The sequence below is a fragment of the Xiphias gladius genome, chromosome 7, assembly GCF_016859285.1.
Source record: "Xiphias gladius isolate SHS-SW01 ecotype Sanya breed wild chromosome 7, ASM1685928v1, whole genome shotgun sequence".
Lineage (NCBI taxonomy): Eukaryota > Metazoa > Chordata > Actinopteri > Istiophoriformes > Xiphiidae > Xiphias > Xiphias gladius.
In genome coordinates, this window is record NC_053406.1 from 3,437,643 (window position 1) to 3,464,379 (window position 26,737).

Genomic DNA, 26,737 nt, shown 5'->3' on the forward strand with positions numbered 1-26,737 from the left:
TACAAATACAGCGCAGAAAGAACAGCGGGGAGCACAAAGGAATGAAAACAGCACCTCGAAAACTTTCAATACCAGCGTGTTGTAATGTGAATTCACGTGAGCGTTATTTAAACTGTGAGGTTTGGCGGATGGCAGGCTGACAACTGCCTGAGAAGCGCAAGGAATGTGAGTGAGCGGTGTGGAGCAGCAGGGCGCACCGCTGTCTCCGACTATCGCCGCTTTTTGTCAGCTGAGCTGTTTGCATCCCGAGGCCCAGCCGTTATCACAAGCCTCATCCCAGAAGGTAAATTCCATTCGTGCAGTCTCTCTGGTTGCGGTTACCTCACAGTATACACACATAGCGGGCTAGTTTGTTGTCTAAGCATTGATTGGGGTAAAGGAGCCAACTAACAGCGCAGTGTTGCGTTGGCTAACGCTAGCTTGGGAGCTAACGGTAGTTAGCTAATGTGCAGCAGCTGCATCGATGTATGCAGGGTTATCCACGGTCACACCGGGAACGTGGCTGAATCGACTTCAAAATAAATGGGGTAAATTGAATGACTTATTTTTGCCACTTGGTCATAATTTTTTTTGGTATTGTAATGGTGTATGTATGTACCAATAAATCGAAGTGGAAAAATATAGAATATAACACTGTACAAGAATAGAGCTACTTTTGAAGAGAACAAGACTGGTCAGTCGGTAAGTTGTGAGAACAAATGCATGGTTAAGTTTTATTTAAATTTTGAATACTACCCAGATTGTTGGTACAATTACATGTTAATATGTGTCGTTAATAAAAATCTCTGATAAAATAAGACTTGAATGAAACGTCAAGTTCAAAACCGTTGCAATAGTCAATTGTCTTTTATTTTGACAGTTGAAATCGGATGTGCTTTTCATCTCCAGGCTGACTTGACCTATCAACTTGACACTGTAAGCTAGTATTTGCTAAACTGTGATTGTTGTTGGACACATGTTTGTTCAGCATCTTGATCGCCATACACTTTGCCTATGCCTTAGATACATACAGCCTTTCTTCTTTTTGCGAGCACTCTTGACTGCACTCTGTTTCTGCCAAGTGCCTGTGGTCCCTTTCTAATACGTGATGTAAACAGAGTAAAAGTACCAGGGGCCTGTACCACGTAGCGATATTAGTGGGTTATCCAGCTATTTTTGGGCTTAACTCCGGTTTTCCGGTATCACGTAGCTGGCTCACTTTTAAACGAGACGGATAACCATGCTCCAGAGCAGGTTAACTTTAAAGGATTAGTTTAAATCCTGTCAATGGCTCGACTGCTAATCAATCAGATCACTTGAAAAACTGAGCCATCATTCCTTCAGGATCCTGAAATAGACAAAGGGGGTAACAATAAAGTGACAATTAATAAAGAGTAATAGATATATTTTATAAATAAGTCGAATCATTCAGCTGTCCCAACTGGTTTTATAACAGAGCTTATAACAAATGCAGTGATAGTTTAATCACACTAACTAGCTTCATAATAACGATTGTAGCTGCATTTGAATTGCACAAAGATTCTAGGTTGACTGAAAAAAGACTGCACACTAATCTGACCTCTCAGTTTGTTTTAGTTGAAGAGATATTACACAGTATCTGGCTATAAGATATAAAGCTGCAGAAGTTGACTGAACAGTGTATGGGATTCTGCTTTATTCAGCGTGTCCCTGCCCTGTAGCTAACGCTAGCTAGCCAGCTGTCTGTAGATGTGCTTCAATACAAACAGCGGCGATTAATTAGTAAGAAGACTTTCAGTTCCTGACCTGTCTGTGTTCAAAGTGATCATTAAAGTGGATGTGCTATACTTAGCTGAAGCATCTGCTGACAGTACATGTGCAGTTGTATTGGATCGTATTTATGTTTAAAAAAAAATGCATAATGATGACGCCCTTGTAAGTTGTGCAAGGCCTTCTTTTATTCTTGCTTAACTGTTTTGCACATGTTGGCCTAAAAAAAAAAAAAAAAATTTTCACATTTCAGTCGTTTTGCATTTGCCAAGGAAAATACTGTTAATCCTTGGTACATAGTTTTATAACCGGGAATGTGTGCACTTTACACAATTTTATATTCATGGGAGCAAAAGTGCTGCACGCAAGAAATTTAAATTCAAAGGATAAATTCTGGGAAGCGCTTTGCACAACGTTGGTATTTCTCTGATGTAACTGAATTTGAAATTAATCGATTTTGGACTTTGTGAATCAAAATCAAATCGAGTGGGGCGATCAGAGCCAATATCCAGCCCTAATAACTAGAAGAGCAGTAGAAGCTGTAGAAACACTATAAATTATTTCCAAATATTAAAGTGAGGCTAAGGACACAAGGAGTCCTGTTGGGAATTAAAGAATCTTTGTGCAATTAAAATGCAGCTATAATCGTCATTATGACGCTATTTCGTGTGATTAAACTATCATTCCCTTTGTTATAAGCTCTGTTTTAAAACCAGAGTGGACAGCAAAACGATTGGAATGATTTATATAAAAAATGTGTAGCTCTTTATTATTTTTCTCTTAATTGTAAACTCTTCTGTCTCTGTTGGGATCCCGTAGGAATGATGGCTCAGTTTTTGTTGTGAGCTGATTGATTATCTGATTGGACTGTTGACAGGTTTTGATCTGATCCTCTGAAGTTAGTCTGCTCCAGAGCAGGTTATCCCTGCAGCATAGGTTAACATGGTTATCTAGCTTGGTTAAAAGTGCGCCAGCTACGTGAAAGTGGAAAACCAGAGATAAGCCCAAAAACAGCCTGATAACCCACTAATCTTGCTACAGGGTACAGGCCCCTGCTCTGTTGTCATCATAAATATTTTTGTGGTGAATTTGAGTAGTTTTTTACTGTTGTTGGTGACTCTTAGTTACATAACCATTGATTAATCAGTTGATCTAAGAGTGTATAAAATTGCCCAGTGATGTCCTCAAATAGCTTATTTTGTCCGACCCAGAGAAGAAAACAAGTTTTTTTTTATACATCTTGATGAATTTATCAGCAAAATAGTCATTGTCAGGATTTTCTGGCCATCAAACGTATGGTTGTAGCTTTACAATTGGGCAAGTAGGATATTAGTTTAATAACTTATGTATATTAGAGCCACTACATGGCCTTTTCAGATCTAAAATTGTCTTTAATTTGAGCATTATACCAAGGAGTTATCAAAAAGTTATAACACACTACTTTAGATCAAAAGTTAATGCAAATTGTATTTGTTTTTACTTCTTCATAGAAGAATTGTAGAATCTTCTCTTAAAGATGTAATTTTATGTCACAGGTCCAAGTTTTATTGAAAACATTCTGACAGTATTTGATTTTTATACATCAGCCCATTCTCAAGTTCATGTATTCTAAAGAACATCCCATTTTGTCAGTAAGAACGTAACAGTGATTATGCAGCTAAATAATTCTCCTTCAGGAGACGTTATAGCCATATGAAAACCCCATGGTGGAATTTAAGCTCTTTTCTAATAGCCCTGTTTGCTGGTTCAGGCCAGGCACTCTCCTGTTGCACCGCAGCCCAGGTCTATAATTCACTTTGCCTTTACTGGGCCAACATAGCCCAAGAGTATTTTCCTTTGGTTTTGTGTGTGCGGGAAGGGGAGCACGCTCTCCCTGCGAGAGCCCCTTCACTTGAGCTTTTGTTTAATGGAAAATCTCATGCCTCAAAGAATCCACATGTCTCTCAGACAGCTGCTGAGCATCCTGTAGTGTACTGGCCTCCACATGGGTCTGGCTCGCATCGCTGCGCATCTGCTTTGATTGTTGTTACATAACCTGGCATTTTGTCCTCCACCGCCCCCTCCCCCCCTACCTTTCCTTTTCCTTAGAGCTAAGAGAGCACCTTCGTATTTCTCTCTACCTATGCCCACTGCCCTCCACAGTAAATTTGACTTTCACCCTTTCTGTACCATGGAACTGGTGTTTGCAGAGTGCTGTTTTACTGATTTCTAAGGGAGTAGTGTAATGAGAGTCCAGACATCTGCTATTTCACAACTGATTCTTCAACACTAGGCCTGGATTCTGTTTAGTTAGGTTTTCATTAGACACATTTGCACTGTTATTTACAATATTGATGTAAAGTATTTGACACGAAAGAATAACAAAGCTTAACAAAAATATTTTTAGTAACACTGATTTAAAAAAATTTCATTTCCTAACAGAAATGGATCTTTGACTACTGATATACAGTTCATGTGGTTAACTTTTGCTAACTGAAGTGAAGTGTTGTTTTTTTTTTGTTTTTTCATGTGACCCTGCAGGACGCATTTCCTGTACAGAGTCAGGAACTGACTCCAACATGGGTGCTAAAACCTTCACCCACAGCTCAACCTCCCACAGCCAGGAGATGCTGGAGAAGCTAAACGCTTTACGCAACGAGGGTCACTTATGTGATGTCACCATCCGCGTCCAAGACAAGCTCTTCCTGGCTCACAAAGTGGTCCTTGCCTGCTGCAGTGAATTCTTCCGCTCCAAACTGGTGGGTCGACCAGAGGAGGAGGACAAGTTTGTTTTGGACCTTCATCATGTGACTGTTAGTGGCTTCGCTCCTCTGTTGGAATATGCCTACACATCTACCCTCTCCATCAGCACAGAGAATATCATCGATGTCCTGGCAGCTGCAAGTTATATGCAGATGTTTGCTGTGGCGAGCACATGTTCAGAGTTCATGAAGTCAAGTATTCTGTGGAGCCCGGGAAACAACAACAACAACAACAACATGACAGCAGATAAACCGCATGAATCAGCACAAGAGAGCGCCTCATCAAACTGCGCCTTGACGCCACTGGACGGCAGTGTGTCACCTGTGTCGTCGGACTGCAGCGTGATGGAGAGAAATGTTCCTATATGCCGTGAATCACGACGGAAACGCAAGACCTTTGTAACAATGGCATCACCTGAGAGTCCGCTCAAATGCACTACACAGATCGTCACCACCTCCCCTCAGATCCCCAACCCATCCCCTTCATTCTCAGACAGCACAGCCCAGCCTGTAGAGTCCTCCCTGGCCTTTCCATGGACTTTCCCATTTGGTATTGACCGGAGATTCCACTCGGACAAATCAAAGCTCCCAGAGAGCCCTCGTTGTTTAGAGCAGGGCACTCCAGGGACCTCAGAGGTGGTAGTTGGCCGGCGGCTCAGCGACTTCCTGACGTGCGAGAGCTCTAAGGCAGTGTCGTCACCAGTGCCAGCAGAAGAGGAAGATGTGAGGGTGAAGGTGGAGCGGCTCAGTGATGAGGAGGTCCAAGAGGCGTCCTCTCAACCAGTCAGTGCCTCCCAGAGTTCGCTGAGTGACCAGCAGACGGTGCCAGGGAGTGAACAGGTCCAAGAGGAGCTCCTCATCAGTCCACAGTCCTCCTCTATAGGTGGGCCATTGTCCTTAATTTACTGATCCACAGCATTTAGAATTATTTCTCCATGTTTAATGTTGTCTTATGGTTTAAAAGCTTCACCATCAGTCAAGAGTTTCATAAGTATATGTAAAGACACAGTAAAATGAAATATCAGTGTGTCAGTGTTACTTTATCTATCACTGTTATAATAGAGGCTGTGTCTTGACCCAGTTAACAAAGTGTTGCATTGTAAGACAAGCAATCCAACCTGCCTCACCTTGCCCTCACAGCTTTCTACCCACCTACAGGATTTTTATTTGTACTGGTGTCAGCGGAAAATTTTAATGTCCAATGGACCAAATGCTGTTTGAAAGACTTTTCTGCCCTGTCATAAATAAAAAGAAAATTGAAAGGCTTGTCATTTTTTTTTATAAATTGTTGAATAGCACAGTGCATTGGTATCCAGCAGCAACAGTCCTTAAGTAAGGAATTAAACTTCAAAGACCTACAGTAAATTAGCCTAACCCCATCCAAAATGATATGTTCTAAGGCTTTATTGTGTAGTCAGCGTTTCAGTAGACGGCTACCATAAGAGTTTTTTTTTTCTTTTCTTTTCTTTTCAGGGTCGATGGATGAGGGAGTGTCTGAAGGCTTGCCGTCAATGCAGAGCACCTCTAACGCTGGAGGACATGCAGAAGATGATGAAAGGTATCATGATTTGTTACAGCTTGCAGTAGGTCAAGTCATAGGCAGAAAAGAACATATAGACCTATACCTCAAAACTAGGTGTCTGGGCCACACCTGTTTAGGTAATAAATTTAGACGTAAGTTGAAATGGCAGTGACATGGTGCACTGTTATATGAAACATTTCTGTGTAAAAGCTAACAAGGCCTCTAACTGGAAATATATGAATGTCAAACATTAAATAATCTGACACGTCACTAAAGTCACTTATATCTCAGTATCAAACAAATGTGTCCAAAAACATCTGACTACTAGCTTCTTTAAATTAACACTACCTTAACATGAACTGTGCTTGGCCATTCTTTTTTCCAAAACTAACAAGATATTTTTATGTGAAAAGAGAAAAAGAAACTATTCTGGAGAAGATATTTTATTGACGTCAAAAGTGGATGTCATTTAAGTATTCATAGAGGGACAGCTTTTTTTCAAGGTAACTGAGAGCACACATGAAGTTGATTCTGACCCTTTTCTTTGTTTCAGGTTGGAAGGTATTCAGTATCCATACCACCTCTATATCAGCCCTTCAGCCCGACCCGGCACCAACGGCCCTGACCGGCCCTTTCAGTGTCCAACCTGCGGAGTCCGATTCACACGAATTCAAAATCTGAAACAGCACATGCTCATACACTCCGGTAGGTGAAACAGGGAAATGAAACTTTGGAATGCAACACAGCTTTACTGTGTGTGTTTTATGTATTACAACATTGATTCTCAGACGATCTAATTGAGAATTTTTTGACACTGATCAACAGGAACAGTATTCAAACAGGTTTTGTGCGCATTCTACAAATAATTTAGAAAAGTACTCAACTAATTTAGCATTGCATTCCTATAACATTGTTGGACACAGGACTGACGGTTTACAAAAACCAAAGAGTCAGAATTGATGCAGCAGAACCAGAAATATAATATAATCTTTTTTATTCAATACATTCTTCTTCCTCGTCAAAACCTGATGCTTACATAATCCAGAGTGCAACTCGACCACTGCCAGTTGGGCCGGAGATACTGGTGTGTTATGCTAGTAGAAGGTAACGTAGCCTCAAGCCTCTAGCCTCAAACAGAGATGAAGAGCTGGCTAAAGAGGTCTACTAACCTCACTTCTTTGTAACGCCACACCCTCAGATTTTTTTGTAATTGACTCACTTTGTAATCACTTGAGCTAGTTCGTCAGATTTGGTACAGCTGTTTTTGGAGCCACAGCAGACTTTATAAGACTTTTTTTACTTATGCAGCAGTACTGCCCAACACTTGTAAACACACTTTGATGTCTAAAGTCAGTGGAATTTCCCTTTAAGGGGCATCATAGTAAAAGTTGTTTTGGCCTCTGTTTGTATTTCTTTAGAATGATTTCTAAAGATTTGATTTCATATTGACATTAAAGTTTTTTTTTTTTTAAGTTTACTAGTGTAAAAAAAATCCAGGTTACATCCACTGTGAAGTCAGTATCTTTAAAAAAAGTGAACGAGGGGAAAAAAACAGTCAAAGGGAGTGAAAACTATTTATAGGCGGTGTATCTTACATATTAAGACATTCAGAGGAATTATTTGGAGCCGTGTCTGTTGTAAGATGATTTGGATGTTCTGTCCTTGCTTATTTTTAGATCATGTCGAAATTGTACAAAATACCATATTGGCGCTCTTTACTCATATGAAAACATTGTTGGATTTAATCTTGCTTTTCAAGTGTTTAGTTACATCAGATGTTAAGTGAGATTGTAAAAAGGTGCCATAACTAGTGTTTGGCCATTAGCCTGGAATAGAAAAGGTACAAAATCACAACCTGCTCAGGTCAGAGAAGTTTCTTTACAAAAATTTTAGATTCATAATTTTTAGCTATGTTAATATCCCTGCATTTATAGGCCATTGTGTTTGTTGTTGGTGTATTATTATTCCTGTAGAAAGTAATCAACATGTCATAGTATTTTTACAACCTGTGAAAAGTCAACAGACTTTAATTGGAGTCTGTCTGTGGAAGTTTTAAATCATTTTATATGAGTTAGTAAGAGACAAACCTGTTTATAAAAGGCCAGGCAGTTTGAAGTGCACATCAGAACAAACTGCTGCCATGAAATCTGCAGAAAAACCTCTGCAAACCTTTCAAAATAGTGCTGGAGCAAAGTTCTGCAATTGTGGAATAAAACATTGCTGAGCCACTGAAAGATCACAGTCGCTTTGTGAGTTTGATGAAGTCAGTATGGAGTGGGAAACTGGTATTCTTCAAGACTTGGCTGTTTACTCAGTGACCAGACAGGAAGGGTCAGAGAGAAAGGCAAGATGGATAGATAAATAGAAATATGGATACACAATTGACTATTGCCTACAACACAACAGAATGTGGGAGAAGTAAATATGTATGGGTAGTGTTTTAACATGGATGTTTCCTTTTTAAATGGCAGTGAAATTAATACTGTACCATTCAAGTAGCACAACTCATTCGTAATAAAAGGAGTTAGAGGTAAAAAGCATTTCTCTTTTACACAATAGAATTGAATATATTCAATATCTTTACTCTGCTGAGTAAAAATAATGGGAGAGTTTAGAGTACATTCTTTTAGGGAAAGACTTAACAGATTTAAATCCATAAACAAAGTCAGGCATGAGTCAGTCTGTTGCACTTAACATGACTGTGATTAGCTGATGCAACAAGTTGGAAAGCCAGAGAAATATGTAAATTTGTATTCTGTCTTTCAAAATGTAGCCTGAAGACGCTTACATGTATCTCTCATTTAATCCCTTTTTAGTAGGTATTTTGTGGGACACGCCATTTCTTATCAAATTAACATTATTAAATTATATTTAGGAGCTAAAATGTTAAGATTGACATTTGAAGAAATAAAACTCAAATTATACCAGATAGATTACATATTCATGATTTAGCTAAGTGGAAAATTAAATTTGAGATAAAAGATTTGATAAGAGATTCATTAGACTTGGGGTTTAACAAATGTATGCATATTATCATTTCGGAACTGGATTTACACATTAACTGGAATTCATCAAAACACTACATAGAGAGTTGCTATTATCAGTAGTACATTTTCTAATGGAGATTTAAATAAACGGTTAAATGATATTGAGTTGTTTCACTTTCCAACACCTTGTATATACCTTAGTGATGAATGGATGGCTTTTTGGGAAACACCGATTTGGACAACAGTTGAAGCTGCCCCCAGCCCCCAATCATCCACACATGGATAATATCACTTGTGTGATGCTAATGTACAAATCAGCTAAGCATTGGTTTTCTCCCCTTCCCCCAGGCATTAAGCCTTTCCAGTGTGACCGCTGTGGGAAAAAGTTCACACGGGCCTACTCCCTAAAGATGCATCGGCTGAAGCACGAAGGTAAACGCTGTTTCCGGTGCCAGATTTGTAGCGCCACATTCACGTCCTTCGGTGAATATAAGCACCACATGAGGGTCTCCCGACACATAATCCGCAAGCCGCGGATTTACGAGTGCAAAACGTGCGGCGCCATGTTCACCAACTCTGGCAATTTAATTGTACACCTGAGGAGTCTGAACCATGAGGCATCCGAACTAGCAAACTACTTCCAGAGCAGGTGAGGAGTCTGGGGGCGCTGACCCCCATCATTTACTCAGATCTCACCTGGATCAGAAAATAACTACAGTTTAAATTCTAATACCTGAGGTTCATTTGATCGTTTTTCCTTCTATGACTTTGGTTGTGTAGAATTGTTTTTAGAGATGATTGCAATTGATTTTGAATGCTCAGATCAAGTGTACCTGAAGTATTTGGCTGTATTTATTGGGGGGGTTTAATTTCACTTACTAAAAGGAATAGTTAGACATTTTGGGAAATATGCTTATTAATATTCTTCCCAAAAGTGAGATAAGAAGTTTGATAGCACTCTCATATCTGTGTGGTAAATATGTAGCTGGGGACAGCAGCAGCATTAAGACGGAAAACAGGGAAACAGTTAGCCTGGCTCTGTCCAAAGGAAACAAAAGTTGCCCAGCAGCTTCTTTAAAGCTCACTAATATATATCTCATTTGTTTAATCCATACAAAACCTGAAGTGTAAAATGCCAATCCCTCATTTTACAGGGGGTTATGTGTCTGACTATTTCTTGGCAGGGTTAATTGGGATTTTTAAAACGTATGTTTTTGGATTAAACAAACAAGACATAACGTGTTAACTAGTGAGCTTTAGAGGTGATTATCGGCAGATTTTGTTACCCTTGAACAGAGCCAGGCTAGCTGTTTCCCTCTGTTTCTGGCTCATATTTACCAAACGCCAAGAAATCGAATAAGCACATTTCCCAAAATGCCGAGCTATTCCTTTAACATTCATCATTGAGAGGAGATGGCAAATACCTCAAGCACGTTACAGCTCTGGTTATTGAAAAAATTCCATGAGATGTGAGGATGAAGTGGGTAATCAAGTATACAAAATTAATTGAGTTAGTCAGTGAATACACTGACTAACTGCCAAAATTTAAACCAAAAGTTCTGAAACACCTTAGATAACTTCAGTATTGCTTAAAATCACTAATTTTACAGTCCTGCTCTTTGTTCATGAGAGAAACAGTTGCATGTTGAAAATTTAACTAAGTGTGCTCAAACATCTGGTCATACAATCCCCGTAAAACAAAACTTTGATCATTTTTTCATCTCTATTTGTTTTTATATGAATGGATTTTCCTTATTTGTTTTTATCAGCAGCCCAGCCCACAAAGCCTCGTGAAAGTCTGAACACAGTGTCTTTATAAAGTCGAAGTGTGGTTTTTTGTTTTTTTAACTTCCCAGACTTTTCCACTTCTTAATCAACTCAAGTCCTCACAGGTCAGCAGGACTCAAAAGGGCCATTGACTCCTCAAAAGTTTTATAGTAGAAGGTCTAAGCCTGAGATCATAACAGCATGGAAAATTCTCTGGCAGTCCAGTCAGTCTCTTAACTCCCATCCTCAGTCATCACATAAAAAAAGATATGTTAACTACACTGTATGTTGTTGATTTCCAGACCGGTTTGTCAGATTCAGCTGTTGTCTGTCCCATAGAGGACAGTTACACCAGACCTTAACTATTTATTATAGATAATAAGCTCTAATTCCCACTGTTTGATGGGCTTTATGTGACTTGGGACTGATGAATTTAGTATACAACCATGGTCACAGTGTGCCCTCACACATTTTAAAGAGCCTCTGTCATAGTAATTCAAGTGTATTTGGTAATGAAACCCCAGCCATGTTTCAGTTTGGTTGGTGTATAGATCAAAGGTTACTGCATTTAAAAATAAGAGTTTGAGGCAACACTTGTCTTGGTTTCGATAAGGACCAATTTCTATACATCTACTTTCATTTTTTTAAATTGGGCATTATCTGAAGCATTTGCATTGACATTGCATTGTGTGCTGCATTTAAAACATTGGCAAAATATTGTGGAAGCAAATCATTGCCATAATAATTTCAATCAAATCAGCAACTTAATACCAAATTTTGAAATTTAATCCTTACTGAATACTAGTGTTGAACTTTATATACCCCTGAATTTATTGCACTGCAATATTTGACTTGGAATACCATCTTTCTGAATTTATTTGGTCCAGATTTCACTCTGGGAAATTCTCAAATAGTCAAATTCAATTTGTGCAATTTCATAATTGCAGTCAAATCCATTTAGAAATTTGACATGTCTAATATTCAAAAGCTATATTCAAGTTGCTCTTTGTGAGTTAGCTGAATTAACACACACACGCACATTGAAACTTGCAGAATGATGCTTCGCTCATTTTTCTTTTACACGCTTTGAAGATGAAACTTTGGAAAAGGAAACAGGCGGTGAAACCAGCACCCTGGTTTTCTATGTGTGTGATGTGGTCTTGTTGTGTGCATAACTTAAGAGATTTGGCCTGCCCAGCAAAGAGCTTTTAAATAGTTTTCCTGCCAAACAGCGTAGCTAACTTTTTGCTACCGCAGATCTATGGATCATAGACTTCTAATAGTCAATGAATGAAAAGAAAAGACCCCAAATATTAGATAAAATGACTAAAGTTGATCTTAGCTGGCCAAAATATCTTTTGTTCACTAAAATTGGAGACCAATAGCTACAAATACAAAATGAAGCTACAATTGCTACATTGTTCATCTGCGGATGTAATCACCCTCAAATTAAAATGGAGAGATTGACCTCATAGTCATGATTTAATTTGAAAGCCCATGAGTTAATCTTGTTGCTCTTCAAAAACTCTAGATTTCACAAAATTGTGTACTCACTGTAAATGTATTACATTTAATTAATGCCCCTGATTCATGAAAATCCATAGGTATCCTTAATTTGATAAGAAAACAATATCTTATTTCTGCAAGTTAGCAGGTATTTATAACCCCTTTTTAACCTTTAAATAGGCTGACATTTAGTCTCCAACAATAGCAGGAGGGGGTACAATACGCAAGTAAAATTAACTTTAATTTTATGAATATCTGCATTTTTTTCCTGAAAAAATTTGGCCAGATTGTGTACACCATCACTGATTCATACAAAACCATCTAATAGTACAATGTCACAATTTATGATGAAGAATTAACGCATTTATGGGAGCAGTATGAGCTGCTGTACATGTTTATATGTGCACTATACAAACATAAACTCTTTTAATCTAAAACTAAATCTAAACTAAAGTATCTAACTAAATCTATAAATCTATGTATTCTTATACATTACAATCTTTACATGAAAACCTGTATTTCAATGAAAGATAAAATTATAAAATTAAAGGCATTTTATTATACTCAGGGCTCAGGTGCCTTGGATTTTTTACTTCCTCTTTGCAGTTGTTAAGATGTGTAATGTCAGTATAATCAAACTTTGATAACATTTCTGGATTGCTGCATTCTTTCTTTTATAAGAATTACGACATGTTTTGTATGCCATCACTGATTATTACAATTACAATTATTATCATTTATGTCTTAGTCCTTTGCACTCGTGAGAAAATCATGTTTCGCTGTGAAAGCCAGATTAGTCAGGCCGGCTTTCTCTTGGTTGGTACGTCAGGAACTTAGTTAGCAAACCCAACTAAGGCATCTGAAGTGAGTGACACTCCACTCACAGCATTCACCCCTGGTGCCCTTTAAGCACTCTGCTCTGGACCCTGAAAACTCTGTAGTAAGAGAAAATGTTTGTAATGTTTAAAACAAATATCTAGGTAAGGTGGTAACTTCAGTGTGAATCCATTTCGCCAAACTTTCAGTACACATACTTTTATGCCCCATACATCTTGCCGGCCTGGAACACGTTAACAAGGTGTAGGGGGACTGTGTGTGGTGTTGCCAGCAAGAAGACCTGGAATGGGCTTCACTTTTGAGTAACACCGAAGACCGTTGATGTACTCCCAGCTGGACCCCACCCTTGACCCATAAAGGCCATCAACTGACTGGGCAAGAGGAAAACCTGTCCTCATTGACAACCATGCAGGAAGGGTGCACGGACAGAGCACAGAGATCCCAAGCTCTCTAAGTAGCAGCTGGTAATCGATACCAACTCCAGGCCCACCTGCTCAAGTAGATCAAAAGGTGGGCCTGTGAGACCACCTCACCTCTTACCTGAGCTCCAACGGCAGATCTGGGATTGGCCAAGGCTCTGCCAATGACATCCGAACCAGGTGCGGGAACTACTCGGCACCACTCGATAAACATTACACCTTGACCCTGTGGATCAGCGGCACCATCAGTTCAAGGGGCAGAAAGGCATAAAGCCGGCCAGAGTGCCATACCGGGTGGGCAAAGGCATCCACTGAGAGCAGGTGACACCCGCCCTCAGGGAGAACCAGAACCACTCCCTCGCAGAAACAGCTCAGGGAGTTCCAAAAGGCTAAATCGCTCCAGGCCTGTGCAGGCCCACACAGCCTATGGAGCATGTCACACCTTGGGTGCAGTTTGAGACGCACAAACCACAACTGGAGGTTTTTCATGTGTAGAGATCCCAGGCGCACAACTAGGTGAGCCACTACATCATCCCCAGTGGTGACATGAGCCTCCCCGCTGTAACCGTCACCTGGTTGGATTAATTCCACTAGCTGTCTGATTGTCAACACGTGAAAAGGACACAGCGCAATGTGTTCAGTGTTTGCAGGTTGAGTATGGGCCTCATGCCCCCTGACTTCTTGGAACTAGGAAATTTGCTGAGAAAAAACCCCTCTCAGCCTCCTACTGAGGGACTGTCATAATAGCTCCTTTCCTTAGGAATGAGGCTATTTCCTCCTCCAATGCCACTCTTAAGTGGTGCCCAGGAGATCTGTAATCCATCACCCTTCCTAAGCATCCCATCCATCCAGGGAGGGAAAGGGGGAGCCCAGCAGAGAGGGCACTGAAGCCACCAGCTTGAGCAGTGAGGCGGTCACTTCACCCCTCTCTGCTTTGGGGAGACTGCATCCCAAGCACAAGCGTAAGATAAGTCCAACCTAGCGGGCTCTAACGCTTCCAGATCGAGCTGCTGGGCTGTGCCTTTCGTGTTAAATGAGAGAATAGACTCACTTTCCCAGCTAGGCGATGTAGTCGTCTCGGCCAGCCATGTTGCCGTGTCCTTGACACACACCAACTTGTTAGAGGCTCAGAGAGTCATGCGACTGCGCAAGGTAATAGGGATAGTCAACACGGTGGTGTCTGAGATAAAGGCAAAAATTGTCCTCGTTCTTAAGCTGTTTCAATGCTTAAGCAGCTGAGAATCTGATCAAAACCTGGGCACTACGTTTAATAGAAGGTGTGAATCCCCTCTTGCTTGATTGCTGAAAAATTTGTGTTTTGGCCATTTATGTGGCAAAGCATGACCGTGCATGCCCTGGCAGCCAAGCAGTTGTACCATGACTGTCTCGCTCTCTGGCCGATTCCTCACAGAATATTCTTGTTTCCTCTGCCAATTCCTCATAGAATCATCAGAGAACATGACTGGAACTTGGATGCTACACCCTGGTGCAGGCATGAGTTTGTTTATCATGCCTTGCCGCGGAAAAATTTGTATTTTTCCTCAGGACACCCAGGTGCCCAGCTCAGGCTATGCGTGGTACATGAAGACAGCGCATGCTTCTCTAATGGGACATAAACATGGAGTTAGCTGAGAGCTGCAGTGCACCTAACACAGGAGCTGCCAGGCTACGGAGGAAATGAATGAAGGTGTGTGGCTTCTCCGCTGTTATACTGGCCACATACAACCTTTGGGTTAGCGGCTGAGTTAGCATATTCGTGAGGCAGATGAGGGGGAATAGGCTACACGCACCAGTCCTGCCCCACATGTCTCACTTTGCATTGCTGCTGTTTTGGGCAGGTGAGGAGGAGCGGGTTTCACACACCCTTCCCTCAATGACAGCTCCACATTGGTGGCAAAGAGAGATAGGCGTACCTTCTCTGACAGGGCGCTAACATCTGATATCTGTGCACTGCAAGTTCTATAGGAATTCTACTCTTTGGGGGAGATGAAAGGTTTGGGGCGACGCCCTTTCTTAACAGTTAAAAGAAAAAATTTGAGGCCGCTTATGCCTAGTGGCACCAGCCAAGGCAGCAAAAACAGTTGTCGTGGCCTCTGGAGGCTGCCAGTGGCAAGGTGCAGGTCAGGAAGGCCGTCAGTGTATTCATCCTATAACCCCGGAGGGTGGCAGAATCTTCATTGGAAAATATCTGTCTTCAGAGTGGCTGAGAGAAAAAAGGGGGACGAGCAGCATATGCACTCGGGTATTTATAGGGTACTCCAGTGTGCTTTCACTACCGACTGATTTGGAGGTAAGTGCAAAGATCTGTCTCAGAGTGCCAAGGCGGAGCCTCAAAGGGGTGAACCAATAGTGAAACTCGTTAAAGGGCGGAGCATGTACAAAATAGAGTATTTTCACAATCTTACTTTTTGTTTGTTTTGATGTCATTGTTCTGTGCTTCAGCACATTGGCTTTGAAATTAAATCATGACTATAAGGTCAATTTTTCCTCTTTAATTTGAAGGTGTTTACATCCACAGATGAACAGAGTAGCGATCGTAGCTTTAGTCTGTATTTGTAGCTATTGGTCTCCAATTTTAGTGAACAAAAGATAATTTGGCCAGGTAAGATCAACTTTAGTCATTTTATCTAATATTTGGGGTCTTTTCATTCACTGACTATCTGAAACCTGTGATCCATATACATAACGTTAGAAGACAGCTATTTGTTTGCTAACTACAAAAATCAGCTACCTAGTTTGCATGCCAACCAAATAGTGTAGCTAGCGTCGATGATCTGCGGAAGCTAACGGTTGGCTAGATTGTTAGGCAGGAAAACTATTTAAAAGCTCTTTTGCTGGGCAGGCAAAATCTATAAAGCCATGCACACACGAAGAACACAATCACAGACACATAGCTAAAAGTTTAACTCACTCAAATGACTTTGCAGCAGTGACTCTGCATTTACGTAGGAAATCTGGGGGGCTGGTTCCACCTGCTCTGCTTCCTTTTCCATAGTTTCATATTCAAAGTTTGTAAAAAAGCGTCATCCCGCAAATTTCATTTACCACTTAGACAGCAGCAAGAGCCGCATCAAAGTGTATTGCAAGCTTTATGCTATGAACAAGCTAGTATCTGTATGCATTTATAATTATGTGAATGTGAAAGTGGTACAAGGAAAAGCCCCCAAAAGAGCGCAAAGGACACATTATCCAATGTATAAAATGAACTATCTCAGATGAATTATACGTTATATATGGATCGGGTTTAGCTGGCATTCATTTTCCTGGATCAAATGATTGACGTTTAGTAACCTGTAGGCCAGAGGTTGGATTGATTCCATTAAGGATTGATTGCTTTTCCTTGGTGTTCCAGATGTTCCAATCTGAATTTTATTTCTTGAATTTTAGCATCTTTGACTAACTGATTTGAGCAACCAGAGTTTTTTGAATCGACTTGAATTTTTAGATCTGAATTGAGCTTATTGAAATAGCTTTTGAAGATTCAAGACCTTTATTTGTGACAAGCTGGCATAGTACGGGTGCGGTAAAATGTTTTTCCGTGATAGTCTCCCGCTGTGCTAACTTTATGGAAAAAAAAAAAATCCAAACTAAATAGAAATCTAAGCACATGTTCACATACACATTCATGAGTGTTGTTATTGATAGAGAAAGAAGAGAGAAAGCAAGAGAGGGAGATGGAGAGGGGAACACTGTACCATAGTAGTGTTGTCTCTTTAACAGACTGATTGCATGCGAATAGAAGCTCTTACAGGGTCTTTCAGTCTGAGCTTTCATATTACAGAGTTTTCTGCCTTATTTCAACAGCTTGAACAGTTTGTTACTGTGGTTACTGGAGTCCCTGGAGATCCTGAGAGCAGTGACCAGACACCACCTGGTGTAGATGTCTTGAAGGGTGGGCCGTTTAGTTCCAATGGTACGCTCAGCTACCTTTACATGCACCCCACCACCAATGTGTCATCTGCAAACTTCACAATGGAGTTGGAGCTGTGCATGGCCATGCAGTCGTGGGTGTAGAGGGCATACAGCATAGGGCTAAGGACACACTCCTGGGGGAGCCCCTGGGTCGAAAGTAAGGGTGTTTGAGGTGGCACAGCCCACCCTCACCACCTCTGGTTTCTCAGTGAGAAAACCAGTACTCACATAGTTCTCACATCCACTTTCAAGGTGGTTCAATATGTTGTGCAGCACCTGTGTGATGGTGTCAGCGGTTGCTCTGTTGGGGTGATAGGTGGACTGCAGAGGGTCTAAGGGATTCAGGTAGGAAAGAGCAGATGTGGTCCTTGACCAACCCCTAAAAACATTCCCTCATTACAGATGTCAGAGCCACAGGACAGTAGTCATTGTGACAGTTGGGGGTGTTGGACTTTGCTAAATGGACAATGAGTGACATTTTAAGCAAGTTGAGACTGTCAACTGAGCAAGAAAGTAAAAAAAAAAAAGAATAGAGCTAAATACCAGTACTAGCTGGTCTGCACAGCATCTCAACATTCATCCTAGGATGCTGTCTGGTCCAGCTACCTTCCTGCCATTCACTCTCCTCAGAGCACTCCTCACTTCATGCTCAGAAAGAGAGCAGCGCCTCTGGCGTTGTGGAGGGGGCGGGGGAGTCTACCAGCATCATTGTGGCTGGCTATTTAATGCTAGCATTAGCACAGCTAGCCTTTAAGCAAGCCTTGGAGGCATTTAGCTCATCAGCCAGTCCCGGATCAGCCACCACCACAGAGTAGGATTTCCCTATATAGTTAGTTATGTCCCGTAGCCCTTATCACAAACATCTGGAGTCACTGAGCTGCAATTGTGATTCCACTCTATCCCTGTAGTGTCGTCTAGCTGCCTTTACCACCTTCCTCAGATTGTATGATGCAGCCTTGTATGGTCTCATCTGACCTGAGACCTGAGTTGTCCGCTGCAGTCCATGCATTCAATGCATTGTGTACAGTGCTATCCAGCCACAGTTTCTGGTTCGGGAGGGTCTGGAGACTCATCGTGGGGTTGATGTTGTCTACCAGTGTGCCCATCAAGCTCACCACTGCTTCCACAAACTCACCAATGTCACCTGAGCTCGCCCGAAACATTTCCAAGTCTAAGTCATCAATGCGTCTTATAGCATGGCCTCTGATTGTGAGGTCCAGTGCCTGACTTACCTCGTCCGTGGAGCTTCGCTGCGAAGCAATTGTTTATATTTCGGTGCGAGGAGGATAGCGACATGGACCAATTTCCCAAAAGCTGACAGAGAGGTGGCTGTGTATCCATCCTTAAACAGGCTGTAGCTATGGTCCAGGGATTTGTCGCTTCTTGTTGGACAAGAGATGCGTTGGTTGAGAATCAGCATTACCCAGTTTAGGTTAGCCTTGTTTAAGTCCCCAGTCACGATGGGGGCAGCGTCTGGGAGTCATTTTTGTGGTCACTGAGCACATTTTGTAGTTTGTTCAGGGCTGCTGTATGAATATTAGGCACCTGAATTTTCTATCTGAATTTCAGAACCCTAAAATAAATATATAGTGGAAATAAAGTTTTGAAACTGCAGAATTTAAAATTGACTATTGATAATTTCACAAAATGAAATACAGACAACATAAACCCAGACAGATAGTTTTCAAAGTCAAATATTGCAGTGTAGTAAATTCAGTGGTATTTAAATTCCAATATTAAATATTGAGGATTGACTAAATTTCAAAATTTGGTATTAAGTTGCTGATTTTTGGGTTAATTCTGTTGTTTGTCGGTACACTAATTAAGCTTTACAGGACTCTGTCAGATGTCAATTATATTTATAGAAAGTGGAAAAGGAAATTGACCTGTCAGATATCCACCACCAAATAAGAAACTGTTGTTGTAATTAAATAAATAAGCTTGTGATCTTAAGAAAACAATCTTATTATGTCAAGATCACAAAATAATTTAGATCATAGGAAAACAACTTTATAAAAAGCTGTCCTTATCCATGTCCTGTCTGGCCCTCTGTAGATATGGCACAACATTAAGATATTTTCAGTTCAGCTACAATGGAGTTTTATAGCAGAAACAATCATCAATGTAACCTTAGCAGTAGATTAATTGCAGATTAAATTTCTGATGATAATTTCATCTTTAACCTCTTCCTGACTGAATTTTTGTCAGGGTTGATGGTACAATCAACCATTATAGTTCCCATTTCAATTGAAATTAATTTTTTTGATACTTCAGATATATCATATTTTATTGGCAATAAAGCCACCTTATCTGATACTTAGATTTAGCATGATTAGGGGAAAAAATGTATGTATGTATGTATATGTATATATATTATATAATACAGGATTTACATCCATTTTTTTATACTCCTCTTGGACAGTTGACTGACAATCAGTTTCATGGCCAGGTGTGGGCTGTTCCCTCGTCTTCATGACAAACTAAGAAGATAAAAAATCTGCAATGGATTCTAGGTGTTGAATTTGCATTTAATAGCTGTCCATGGCAACTCTCAAGAAGGAGAAGGCCATCATTAGGCTGAAAAAACAAAACAAATCTATAAGGGATATGGCAGAAACTTTAGGAGTGGCCAAATCAACAATTTGATACATTCTTAAAAAAAGGAATGCACTGGTGAGTTCACCAACAACAAAAGGCCTGGAAAACTACAGATGACAACTACAGTGGATGATCGCAGAATTCTTTCCTTGTTGAAGAAAAACCCCTTCACAACATATAGCAAGGTCAAGGACACTATCGAGGAGGTAGGCGTATCACTGTCAAAGTCTAGAATTAAGAGATGCCTTCATGAATGTAAGTACAGAGGGTTTAGCACAAGGTGCAAACCACTGGTAACACTCAAGAACAGAAAGGCCAAATTAAACTTTGCCAGAAAACATTTAAAAAAAAAGCCTGCCCAGTTCTGGAACAATATTGTTTGGCCAGATGAAACCAAGATTAACTTGTACTAGAATGGGGGGGGTGGAGAATGGAGAAGGAAAGGAACGGCTCATGATCCAAAGCATACCCAATCATCTGTCAAATATGGTGGAGGCAGTGTCATGGGCATGTATGGCTGCCAATGGAACCGGGTCACTATTGTTTATTGATGATGTTACTGCTGAAAGAAGTAGTAGGATGAATTCTGAAGTGTATAAGGCTATACTGTCTTCTCACATTCAGCCAAATACTACAAAAGCAACCCAAGACCTTTTCAAGGCAAAGAAATTCACTATTCTTCAGTGGCCAAGTCAGTCACCTGACTTCAACCCAACTGAGCATGCTTTTCACTTACTGAAGACAAAACTGAAGGCAGAAAGTCTCACAAACAAGCAGTAACTGAAAGCAGCAAGATTAATGTTTGCAAAAACGTTCATAGATAAGCCACAGTCTTTCTGGGATAATGTTCTATGGATGGGTGAAACCCAAGTAGAGCTGTTTGGAAATGTAGTGCATACGTATGTTCATAGGCAATGAAATGAAGCCCATAAGGAAAAGAACACCTTACCTGCACTAAAACATGGTGGAGGTTCTATCATGCCGTGGGGCTGCTTTGCTAAATTTTGTACTTAACATTCAGGTGTGCCAGTTTTTTCAACCTGGACTGTCCTAAACTGTTAATGTGATATTTTTTTTAAACCCCTTGAATTAAAGCTCAAAGTCTACACTTCAATCACATCTTCATGGTTTTGTTTGAAGTCCATTGTGGTGGTGTACAGAGCCAAAATTACGATAATGAATTATTTATGGCCTAACTCTCTCTCTCGCTCTGTGTGTGTGTGTGCTTGTGTGTGCGAGTGTGTGTGTGTGTGTGTGTGTGTGTGTGTGTGTGTGTGTGTGAGAATATGTATATATATATATGTACATATACATATATATATGTGTATATATATATATATATATATATGTATATGTATATGTATATATATATATATATATGTATATGTATATGTATATGTATATATATATGTATATATATGTATATGTATATATATATATGTATATATGTATATGTATATGTATATATATATATGTATATATATATGTATATATGTATATGTATATGTATATATATATATGTATATGTATATGTATATATATATATATGTATATGTATATGTATATATATATATGTATATGTATATGTATATGTATATATATATATGTATATGTATATATATATATATATATATATATATATATATATATATATATATATATATATATATATATATATATATATATATATATATATGTATATGTATAGTATATGTGTGTGTGTGTGTGTGTGTGTGTGTGTGTGTGTGTGTGTGTGTGTGTGTGTGTTTATGTGTGTACATATATATTTGTGTGTTTGTATATATGTGTGTTTGTGTGTGTTTATGTGTGTACATATATGTGTGTGTGTGTGTGTGTGTGTGTGTGTGTGTGTGTGTGTGTGTGTACGTATAAATGTATATGTGTGAATACGTTTGTAGTTATGTATATGTGTGTGTGTATGTTTTGTTTTGTTTTTTTTAATTAATTAATTAATTAATGTTTTATGTATTTAATTTTTTTCCCCAAACTGATTTAAGATTCCCTTTTACATTTCACGCTTTTTTGTTCAAGACAACATTACGCACACTGTTCATACTCTGAGGCAATGATTGTGAAAAATGCCCAATATTACATCTATTACATCAAACTTGGCATGTATGGTTTAAACGAAATATTTTTGTCAAGGTACCAAATAAAAGGATAGTGAACTCAACATATTCTCTTCAACCTTGCAGTGATTTCCTCGTGCCCGACTACCTGAGCCAGGTACAGGAGGAGGAGGAGGTGCTGGGAGTCCAGTATGAGCTGGAGGAGTCCCAGCATCACCCCGTATACCCGGGAAGCACCTCCACCTCCACCACCACTGCCGCCTCGTCCTCCTCCTCAGTCCAGATGCCTGTCATCTCCCAGGTCTCCTCCTCTACCCAGAATTGCGAGAGTTCCTCTGGCTTCCTTTCACCTGAGCCCCTGGATCCCCTGGAAGCCCCAGCCTCCCTCAAGATGGACGCTGACGAGACGGCAGCCATGACAAAGGAGACCAAAATGGACAGCAGTGTAGGGGGCAGTTCCCCAGAGGTGTTTGAAGAAGAACAGCAACAGCAGCAGCATGCCCAGGCCAAGGGGTTGGTTTCCATTACCATAGAATGATTAAAGTCTTCTACTTGCCCATCACGTCTTATTTTGCAGCCATGTCATATGGGAATATCTGTTGGAACACCATGACGGCTAAAAGGGACGACCTGGACGTGCACATGTTGAAACTTCATCACGTGAAGCCATCATGATTGAAGTTACCTGAAGACTTCAGTTGCCTTAGTGTTGCTTTCCACATGCAACTCAAATTCACTTATTTGAGTTAATGTTTTACACCAAACCAAATCCAGCAAAGTAAATGATAATTGTCTTTGTTTTCTCTGCAATTATAGTGCAATTTCTTAAACTTGACTGAAGCAATTTCCTTGTTGGTGACATGAGATTTCAGTAGGTCGTGAAATCTGGGTTCAGTCCATCCCCAAACCCGAATTTCCGGTATTTATCACCCGGATAACCAAGTGAACAGTATTTTTAAGAGTAATTTTTGAAAAGGCTGTTTTTTCCCATATGACGTGAATGCAGTGCTAGCTAAAGTCATTTCTGTCTTAGCCAATTTGAGGTCTGTTAAATCCAAGCCTTGCCCTATTTTGGAAAGTGCCTGAGTTCCCATTTTAACAAAGTAATCTGTAGAGGAGGAAGAGGTCTTGACTTTGCCAACAGTGACAAATAAAGCCTTTGCAAACTGAGCTAAAGAAAAAATACTTGTATTTCATTTGTAGTGATAATGCTAGTTTGTATGGGAAGAGACTGTGTTATTCCTTCAGTGCCGTCGCTATAGGCAAACTGTTAAATGTCAATATTATCTATATTGCAATAGCTTGTACTGTAGTTTTACTATTTGAATGCTGTGTAAGTTGTGTGTTGTGAAATATGATACGTCAGGTGTGTGTATGTGCATTTCTTTTAATCAATATGAACACAGTACATTTCATTTTTAAATGTTAAAAACTTGAAATTATATTGGCGGAGTATTCCCTTTAGATGTTTGTGCAGTATATGGTTTTTTTCTGACCTATTGCAAGTATTTTTTTTTTTTAATTTTAATGAACACTGTTGTTAAATCAAACCTGAACTCTAAGAGTTTAGAAAAACTCAGATCAGCACTGATGCATCTTTGTTTCAAAATCTTAACCAATAAATGAAAAAATACGACCAAATTTTATGTAAAACAAAAGAATTTTTAAATTTGGACTTACAAGGTTTTTCTCACAACTGCAGTGTTGTAGTCCCAGATGGGCTCTAAGATACGGTAATGTAGCATTTCATCCTAGCCGAAGTTAGACTTGCTTGACAAATGGCAGTTTTCTTCCCTTTTAAACACGGTTTGTCATAGACATTGATATCTGATATGGCTTTCAAATTATGGTCGTCCTGATTTACCAAGGTACACTGCTGATGTTGTAAGATGTTGCATGACTGTCGAAGTGATTTTTCATTTAGGTACACCATGATTGTCTTTGATCCTTGTGTGACTTCGTGGGTGGTAAACCAAGAATATTATGTTACCAAAAGTGTGGACTAACCACCAGCATTCTCTCTGTCTTTTGTTTTTTTTTTTGTGTTTTTTTTTTTTGTGTTTTTTTACCTTAGTTGTCACAAACGGAAAAATTACTTAAGAAAATTTCCCTGACTAAAATTTTAAAAATTACTGTATGCCTGCAGCCAGGGAAGCAGGTAGTGATACAAAAAGATTATGATGGCTGTCTGTGATGGCCAATTTTCAGTCAGAACAGATTACAAGGGTGGTAGGTGTTATTTGATAATATTGCTTTGGAAGCAATGGGAGCGTGCTAGTGTGTGAATGCAAATACTGTGAGTATCATTATAAATGATAACTTTAATATGTTGTGTTAAGCAAAAGCTTATCCTTCACCTTCGACTGATAATACAGTTTGGCAGGTGGTGTTACTTATTTCATTTACTTTTTTACGCTGATTTTGGGTCAGACCTCCAACTCCTGTTACCTGTGTTGTGCCAACATGGTTGTAATTGTGTACCCTAGACATTTCTTGTGCCTGTATTTTTAGAAGATAATGATACCCATGGTGATAATCCATGAGTTGAATGCTACTGACTGTGAATGGGTTTCCTTTTCAGTGAAATCTTCTATTTGTGGTTTGCCCCTTGAAAGTAGTACTAACCGCCCACATTTAGGATTGTCACAGCAGGATGTAAGCCCTCACATACAGGGTTGATTGTAAATGTAGAGATGAATATTGCTGTGATAAGGGCGTCAATATTAAACTGTCCTGATCATTGAAATCCACTGAGAGCTATCTTAATAAGAGCTTGAGTGACCCTGTGCCATCAGTCGCTTTCATCAAAGTTGTGCCATTTCCCCTTTTCATCTGGGTACAAATCAAGCTTTTTCCTACAGGACCAAATGTCCTCTATAACATTGGGGATTTGCCATGGCAATCAGTAACTGCACATAATAAAATAAAGAGATAATCATTTTAAGTGGTCCATGCTATTTAGCAAAGGGGTCTTGCTGTTGTGCCCCTGAAAACACTGTATGATGTTGTGCATTTAAGAGGCAAGCCTTAGTAAATGGACCTATGAACTCTAGTTGCACAATATCAAAATTTTAAAAATGTTTTCTATTCTCCAATTGTATGTCAAGCTTTTCATCTGTTATGTTCGGTGTCTGTATTCAAACAACATTTTTATAATGAAATGCTGCTGTTTGTCGAAACGCAAAGTGCCCAAAATATTTTTGTGAACCAATGGTGTGCAATAAATAGACCGGTGGTGTTTTAAAAGTTTTAACTTTGTCTTTGGAATGATGAATTATATAAAAAAAGAGAATGTATCATTTTGTTTTATTCAGATGTGACTGAAGGTGAATCAAATAGGCAAGGGCCCCATTTGATCTGTGAAACAAGGAACAAGGCTTTGTTATCAAATGACTGGTTCTATTCAGCTCCTTTCTGTTTGTTTCTAAAGTTGCATGTTCATATTGTTCTGTGAAGTGGAGAGCATGTCTTAAGTTGGCGATGCATTCTGTCAAGGCCTTATTTGTTGATGACTCTTCATCCAGCATAGCTTTGATCTGTTGTTCAGCATGCCCTCTTCTTTTCTGTACGTTATCCCTTTATGTGCAATGTTTTAAAATATCTTGATTATATACAGGACATGCCTTTTAATGTACACTTGATGTTGTATACGTTTTCCAGTCCTTATGGTTTATTTAAAAGCAGGAAAATATAAGAAAAAAACATGGTAGCTCTTCATAATGGCATATATATTTTTGGTGACTTTTGTATGGATGCTGTTTCATGGCATCTTTGGATATTCTTGTTAAATGTGAATAGAACAGCTTAGTCTAGGAGCGTGGGGGGCCTTGGTAGTCTTCACTTTGTGACTGTCTGCAATGTGTGTGTGTATATATATATATGTATATATATATAAATATACAGTATATACACTCATACTATGTTGCGTATTCTTTATACTGTAGGCTACTTGATTACAACCTGCTTTGAGACAGATGTTGTAATTTGTGTCTTTGATACTGTATTTAAGCTGTAGTTTGGAGAAACTGTACAAAAACATCCCAGATAGTAGTGCAACCTACACATTGAATAGGGAGAAGTGATGTTTGTGGTGTTGAGTGTTTTAACTGGATAATATTCCACAGTTGGCTTTTAAAAACTGACAAGACCACTCTGTATTTTAGGGTTTATGGTTGTTCTGAATCTTTACTAGTGTTCTGGCTTTGCAGTCCTGTTGTTATGAAAAAGAGTCGTTTTTGTAAAAGTATAAAATGTAAATAAAAAAACAAAAGTCAGAATAAGTCTAAAACTTGTCTGAAGTTGTTTTTTTGTCACTGTAATATATTCGAGTTTACTTCAAGTTAATCTGAACACACATTCCTTATCGTAGCACATGACTTTACCAATATATTCTACATAATCACAAAGCAAAGGTTTTTAACCCTCATTAAGAAAGAAACAAAAAACCAGTAGAAGAGTAATTTTTCAGTTGATTTGTAACCACAATTTTTGTAATTTAATTCAAATTATTTTTCCCCTATAAAAAGAAGCAGATAAAAAAGTACCTTAGTATTAAATTTAAAAAGATTTTACAATGTGTGTCTAAAAAGTGTGTAAGCTATGTTAAAGGAGAGATTCAGGTTTTTTTTAT

General features: G+C 39.4%; 1 protein-coding gene across 3 annotated transcripts; it reads left to right on the forward strand.

Annotated features, from left to right (window-relative positions):
* Positions 1 to 26,366, forward strand: zbtb44 (zinc finger and BTB domain containing 44). Of its 3 annotated transcripts, XM_040130943.1 has the most exons (7): positions 646 to 681; positions 860 to 915; positions 4,249 to 5,352; positions 5,943 to 6,027; positions 6,545 to 6,696; positions 9,327 to 9,627; positions 22,234 to 26,366. In XM_040130943.1, the coding sequence occupies exons 3-7, from the start codon at positions 4,287 to 4,289 to the stop codon at positions 22,643 to 22,645; spliced, it is 2,016 nt and encodes a 671-aa protein (XP_039986877.1). In that variant the 5' UTR covers positions 646 to 681; positions 860 to 915; positions 4,249 to 4,286; the 3' UTR covers positions 22,646 to 26,366. The 3 variants fall into 3 exon arrangements, with proteins under 3 accessions (XP_039986876.1, XP_039986878.1, XP_039986877.1); XM_040130942.1 differs by lacking the exons at positions 646 to 681; positions 860 to 915 and adding an exon at positions 1 to 283; XM_040130944.1 differs by lacking the exons at positions 646 to 681; positions 860 to 915 and adding an exon at positions 1 to 283 and having other exon boundaries at positions 9,327 to 9,410; positions 22,234 to 22,358.
* Positions 26,367 to 26,737: the final 371 nt, after the last annotated feature.